Source organism: Malaclemys terrapin, chromosome 20 (assembly GCF_027887155.1).
Source record: "Malaclemys terrapin pileata isolate rMalTer1 chromosome 20, rMalTer1.hap1, whole genome shotgun sequence".
Classification (NCBI taxonomy): Eukaryota; Metazoa; Chordata; order Testudines; family Emydidae; genus Malaclemys; species Malaclemys terrapin.
The window spans coordinates 15,452,085-15,458,961 of NC_071524.1; the positions used below are offsets into that span (position 1 = coordinate 15,452,085).

Below are 6,877 nucleotides of genomic sequence, written 5' to 3' on the forward strand. Positions count from 1 at the left end.
CTTCTCCCTCCATACCTTCCCCCAGCCCTTCCCCCACAACACCCCCACCCTTCCCCCATCCCATCCCTCCCCCCACACACCTCCACCCTTCTCCCCCATCCCTCCCACACACCCCATCCCCCAACCCCACCCTTCCCCCATCCCATCCCTCCCCCCACACACCACCACCCTTCTCCCCAGCCCTTCCCCACCCCTCCCGCAACACCCCCCTTCTCCCTCCATACCTTCCCCCAGCCTTCCCCCCACAACACCCCCACCCTGCCCCCTTCCCATCCCTCCCCCACACACCTCCACCTTTCTCCCCCATCCCTCCCACACACACCGTCCCCCAACACCTCCATCCCCCAACCTTCCCCCATTCCATCTCTCCCCCCACACACCTCCACCCTTCCCCCCAGCCCTTCCCCACCCTTCCCGCAACACCCCCCTTCTCCCTCCATACCTTCCCCCAGCCCTCCCCCCACAACACCCCCACCCTGCCCCCTTCCCATCCCTCCCCCACACACCTCCACCCTTCTCCCTCCATACCTTCCCCCAGCCCTTCCCCCACAACACCCCCACCCTTCCCCCATCCCATCCCTCCCCCCACACACCTCCACCCTTCCCCCCAGCCCTTCCCCACCCCTCCCACAACACCCTTCTCCCTCCATACCTTCCCCCAGCCTTCCCCCCACAACACCCCCACCCTGCCCCCTTCCCATCCCTCCCCCACACACCTCCACCCTTCTCCCTCCATACCTTCCCCCAGCCTTCCCCCCACAACACCCCCACCCTGCCCCCTTCCCATCCCTCCCCCACACACCTCCACCTTTCTCCCCCATCCCTCCCACACACCCCGTCCCCCAACCCCCACCCTTCCCCCCCCCCCGTTACCAGCCCCCCCTCACCTGCTGGTGCTGCCGTAGCTTGTCCTGCAGCAGCGCCTCGGTCAGCCCCACCCCCCCGCCCTGCTGCGGGGCCCCCGCGCTGAGGGCCCGGCCCGGGGCCGCCCGGAGCCGCCGGCAGCAGCCGCCCCTGAGCGCGCGGGCCCCGCACGCCGCCGCCACCGCCAGCCCGCGAGCCGCCGCCGCCGCCGCCATCTTCCCCCTCCCCCGGAGCGCCGCGCGCGGCGCCGCCTCCCGCCCAATCAGAGCGCGCCGAGCCCAGGCCGCCAATCCACGCGCGAGGCGGGGGGAGGAGGCGGCCGGTGAGATTGAAAAGTAGCGGGGGCGCTCAGCCAATCAGAGGAAAACTAAGTGAAGGCCACGCCCACACCGCGACCCGTCGACCAATCAGACATCGGGGCGGCATTGAGCACGCCTACCTTGGCTGGGCAGACCAATCGCAAGCGACAGGCCCTGAGGGAGATAGCTCAGTGGTTTGAGCATAGGCAAGGCCAATGACAAACCAAAGGAGGCGGCGCTAAGAGGGCAGATCCAACCAATCACAAAAACCGCCCGCCCGCCCGGCGAAGGGAGGCGGGGCCGCTGCCGCCCCAGCCAATCAGAGCGGGGAAGGGGAGGGGCGAGAAGAACGGAAGGCGGCGAAGGTCAAACGAGGCACTTGCTGCCCTTCGCGCTGTGTGAAGCTGCAAGGAAGGGATGTGGCGAGGGGGGTTGGAAGGAGGGAGGTGGAGAGGAGGAGGAGGAGGAGGGAGGGGGTTGGGGCAATAGAGGGAGGAGGTGGAGGGGGTGGAGAGGAGAAGGAGGGGGGATGGGGCAATGGAGGGAGGAGGTGGAGGGGGTGGAGAGGAGAAGGAGGGGGGATGGGGCAATGGAGGGAGGAGGTGGAGGGGGTGGAGAGGAGAAGGAGGGGGGTTGGGGCAATAGAGGGAGGAGGTGGAGGGGGTGGAGAGGAGAAGGAGGGGGGATGGGGCAATAGAGGGAGGAGGTGGAGGGGGTGGAGAGGAGAAGGAGGGGGGTTGGGGCAATAGAGGGAGGAGGTGGAGGGGGTGGAGAGGAGAAGGAGGGGGGATGGGGCAATGGAGGGAGGAGGTGGAGGGGGTGGAGAGGAGAAGGAGGGGGGTTGGGGCAATGGAGGGAGGGGGTGGAGAGGAGGAGGGGGGGTTGGGGAGGTGGAGGGGGATGGGGCAATGGAGGGAGGAGGTGGAGGGGGTGGAGAGGAGAAGGAGGGGGGATGGGGCAATGGAGGGAGGAGGTGGAGGGGGTGGAGAGGAGAAGGAGGGGGGTTGGGGCAATGGAGGGAGGGGGTGGAGAGGAGGAGGGGGGGTTGGGGAGGTGGATGGGGTTGAAGGAGGAGGGGGAAGGGAGGTTGGGGAGGGGATGTGGGGGGTGGGGTGGAGGGAGGATGGGGATTTGAGGGAGGGGGGTTGAAGGGAGGAGAGGGAGATGGAGGAAGGAGGTTGGGGAGAAGGGAAGGGAGATTGGGGAGATGGATGGGGTTGGGGCAATGGAGGGAGGATGTGGAGGGGGTGGAGAGGAGGAGGGGGGTTGGGGAGGTGGATGGGGTTGGGGCAATGGAGGGAGGATGTGGAGGGGGTGGAGAGGAGGAGGGGGGTTGGGGAGGTGGATGGGGTTGGGGCAATGGAGGGAGAAGGGAGGTTGGGGAGGGGATTTGGGGAGGTGGGGATGGAGGGGGATAGAGGGAGGATGGGGATTTGAGGGAGGGGGGTTGGGGGGGAAGGGAGGAGAGGGAGATGGAGGAAGGAGGTTGGGGATGTTGGGGAGAAGGGAAGGGAGGTTGGGGTTGGGGCAATGGAGGGAGGGGGTGGAGAGGAGGAGGGGGGGTTGGGGAGGTGGATGGGGTTGAAGGAGGAGGGGGAAGGGAGGTTGGGGAGGGGATGTGGGGGGTGGGGTGGAGGGAGGATGGGGATTTGAGGGAGGGGGGTTGAAGGGAGGAGAGGGAGATGGAGGAAGGAGGTTGGGGAGAAGGGAAGGGAGATTGGGGAGATGGAGGGGGTTGGGGCAATGGAGGGAGGATGTGGAGGGGGTGGAGAGGAGGAGGGGGGTTGGGGAGGTGGATGGGGTTGGGGCAATGGAGGGAGAAGGGAGGTTGGGGAGGGGATTTGGGGAGGTGGGGATGGAGGGGGATAGAGGGAGGATGGGGATTTGAGGGAGGGGGGTTGGGGGGGAAGGGAGGAGAGGGAGATGGAGGAAGGAGGTTGGGGATGTTGGGGAGAAGGGAAGGGAGGTTGGGGTTGGGGCAATGGAGGGAGGGGGTGGAGAGGAGGAGGAGGGGGGGTTGGGGAGGTGGATGGGGTTGAAGGAGGAGGGGGAAGGGAGGTTGGGGAGGTGGAGGGGGTTGGGGCAATGGAGGGAGGAGGTGGAGGGGGTGGAGAGGAGAAGGAGGGGGGTTGGGGCAATGGAGGGAGGGGGTGGAGAGGAGGAGGGGGGGTTGGGGAGGTGGATGGGGTTGAAGGAGGAGGGGGAAGGGGGTTGGGGAGGTGGAGGGGGTTGGGGCAATGGAGGGAGGAGGTGGAGAGGAGAAGGAGGGGGGTTGGGGAGGTGGAGGGGGATGGGGCAATGGAGGGAGGAGGTGGAGGGGGTGGAGAGGAGAAGGAGGGGGGATGGGGCAATGGAGGGAGGAGGTGGAGGGGGTGGAGAGGAGAAGGAGGGGGGTTGGGGCAATGGAGGGAGGGGGTGGAGAGGAGGAGGGGGGGTTGGGGAGGTGGATGGGGTTGAAGGAGGAGGGGGAAGGGAGGTTGGGGAGGGGATGTGGGGGGTGGGGTGGAGGGAGGATGGGGATTTGAGGGAGGGGGTTGGGGATGTTGGGGAGAAGGGAAGGGAGGTTGGGGTTGGGGCAATGGAGGGAGGGGGTGGAGGAGGAAGGGAGTTGGGGAGGTGGATGGGGTTGGGGCAATGGAGGGAGGATATGGAGGGGGAAGGGGGTTGGGGAGGTGGATGGGGTTGGGGCAATGGAGGGAGGATGTGGAGGGGGAAGGGGGTTGGGGAGGTGGATGGGGTTGGGGCAATGGAGGGAGGATATGGAGGGGGAAGGGGGTTGGGGAGGTGGATGGGGTTGGGGCAATGGAGGGAGGATGTGGAGGGGGAAGGGGGTTGGGGAGGTGGATGGGGTTGGGGCAATGGAGGGAGGATGTGGAGGGGGAAGGGGGTTGGGGAGGTGGATGGGGTTGGGGCAATGGAGGGAGGATGTGGAGGGGGAAGGGGGTTGAGGAGGTGGATAGGGAATTAGTGGGGCAGTGGAGGGGGGAAGTGGATAGGGAATTAGTGGGGCAGTGGAGTGGGAGGCAGTTGGGAGGGATAGGAGGGGGAGGGGAGGGAAGAGGCGTGGGGGATAAGAGGGAGTGAGGGGCTGATGGCGAGACTAGAAGGTAACAGAGGAGGAGCAGTGTGGTATCAACCTTTTCCCCCCCGCCCAGCATGGCACTGATCTTTCCCAGCTCCCACTAGCACGTCAGCTCTGGCCCTTGCATACTAACTCTTCCTCCCCGCTTTTCCCACAGAGGCTCCTCTGGCGCACTCCTAGCAGCTGGGCACAGGCCACGGCTCCTGGATTTTTGATGCTACGGCACTGGAGCGTTCTCTAGAATTAAAACCTTTGGCCCACTTCAGTGCAAAGGATGGGGGGGCGGGGGAGACTGCTTCACCTATGACAGTCTGAAGCTGCCATTCTGTGAGCTGTGGAACACTCCATTCTTCTCACGGCTGTGTTCACTCTGAAGCCTAGTGATGGCGCTTTAAGGATCATTTTCACAAGCTGTGGCCACATGCACTTACATGCCAAATATGTGCTCCTGTTGTAAACAGCCTGTTGATCAAGGAGTCTGTACAGTCCAAGTTTTGCAACCACAGCCTGCACACATTTAAATTAGCCTGCTCACCCACTGAATTGACAGTGGAGGAAATAATATTCCTCACGTCATGTTATAAGTGGTTCAGGAGAGTTGACTGGGCCCTCTTCCAAAGCTGCCCAATCCAAGCCCAGGTGTGGTTTCACTGCAGGACTGGGTGAAGTGATCCCTTAACAGTCCCTGCTTTTCTGTTTGTATTTCAGACAGAAACAAGGGATGGCAGAGTACCTGAAATTACTTGAAAGGCTTGACTACATTGCAAATTGATGTCAGCTCTTCAAGGAAAACAAAAGCAAGAGCAATACAATTTTCTACAAACCTCTGCTGTTACGGTTTTTAACAACACTCATCAAAACTCACTGCAGCCGGCAGGCAGAGGGGTGAGGCAACAGTTTATCACAGCTTTTTCCTTTATTCAAATTGATAAAATAACCCGACAGAGGAAGTATCCCTGTCTGATACTCTTTGGTGATCCTTATAGTGAAGGGAGAAAATTCTTTCAAAGGAAGACTGCCTTAGGGCTGTAGCCTCCAAATTAGGGTTAATGTATTCATAATGTGAGACCATCCACAAAATCTTTCCCTTTGAAAAAATAATACTCCGTGAAAAACAAAATCTTCCCCTGTGGTGCATGTAACCCACCTTCTTCAGAACAAGGAGCAACGGTCTCAAGTTGCAGTGGGGGAGGTCTAGGTTGGATATTAGGAAACACTATTTCACTAGGAGGGTGGTGAAGCACTGGAATGGGTTCCCTAGGGAGGTGGTGGAATCTCCAACCTTAGAGGTTTTTAAGGCCCGGCTTGACAAAGCCCTGGCTGGGATGATTTAGTTGGGGTTGGACTAGATGACCTCCTGAGGTCTAATCTTCTATGATTCTATTACAGCCCTGGGCTGGTGCATATGAACCAGAAAACGAAAATGAGAAACACGTTAGACACAAGAGTGAAAGTGACCCAGTCTGTTATCGCTGGCCAGCTTGGGGGGAAAATGTAAAAATGGTGCTGAGGTGGCCAACTCCACACCAGGTAATTTCGCCCATGGGTGAGCAGACAGCCAGCAGCTGTTTCAAGGACATTCAGTTACTGGGACTGGATTTAGAGCAATGCTTTAGACACGAAAGAAAAAGTCAGGGGAATTGAGTCTCTAGTCACTTTATCGGTCTGATTTTTTTAATCGCCAAGAGCCTGCTCCTCCTCTTCATTTGCCACAGCCTTGCTTCAGTCGCTAATGGAAGTTTGTCCGAACAGCGCTGCTCTGCTCACCTAAGGAAAACCCTTCACACAGAATGGCAATGGCGGGGTAGAAGGGACCTCAAGAGGGCACCAAGCCCAGCCCCGAGTTGAGACAGCAGCAAGTAAACCTAGACCAGGCCTGACGAGTGTTTGTCAAACCTGTTCTGAAAAACCTCCAGTGACAGGGGATCCCACAACCTCCTTTAGACGCCTGTTCCAGAGCTTCACTCCCGAGAGTTAGAAAATTTGTAATTTCTCACCTCAATCTCCCTTGCTGCACATTAAACCCATTGCTCCTTGTCCTACCTACAGAGGACATGGAGAACAATTAATCACCGTCCTCTTTAGAACAGCCCTTAGCATAGTTGAAGACAGTTATCAGGTCCCCCGCAAGTCTTCTTTTCTCAAGACTTTAAACATGCCCCTTTTTTTTTAACCTTTCCTCACAGGTCAGGTCAAACTGTTGATCATTTGTGTTGCTCTCCTCTGGATTCTCTCTGCTTTATCCAACTCTTTCCTAAAGTGCGGCACCCAGAATTGGACACCGCACTCCAGCTGAGGCCTCACCATGTAGAGCAGGGGGTCCATTACCTCCCGCGTCTTACATACGACACTTCTGTTCAGACACCCCAGAATATCAGCCTTTTTCACAACCACATCCCATTGCTGACTCATTCATGTGATCCACTATAACCCCCTTGCCCGTTATTCCCCATGTGGCATTTGAATTTTCCTTCCTAAGTGACATACTTGGCATGCGTCTTTATTGAATTTCATCTCGTTGATTTCCATTCCGTCCGTCTGGCTGGCTGCATTGGAGCCGTTCCCATGAGGGTGGCCTAGGGTCCAGGCAGCCTACTGCAGCCGGTGATACAGACCAAGCACACGCGGGGGG

At 59.8% G+C, this 6,877-nt stretch overlaps 1 protein-coding gene across 1 annotated transcript in view; it reads right to left on the bottom strand.

Annotated features, from left to right (window-relative positions):
- Positions 1-1,079, bottom strand: part of TIMM50 (translocase of inner mitochondrial membrane 50) — a 49,259-nt gene extending 48,180 nt beyond the window's left edge. Inside the window, exon 1 of the mRNA XM_054009624.1 lies at positions 888-1,079. Within this exon, the coding sequence (XP_053865599.1) occupies positions 888-1,079 (192 nt within the window). The remainder of the gene's footprint in view (positions 1-887) is intronic.
- Positions 1,080-6,877: the final 5,798 nt, after the last annotated feature.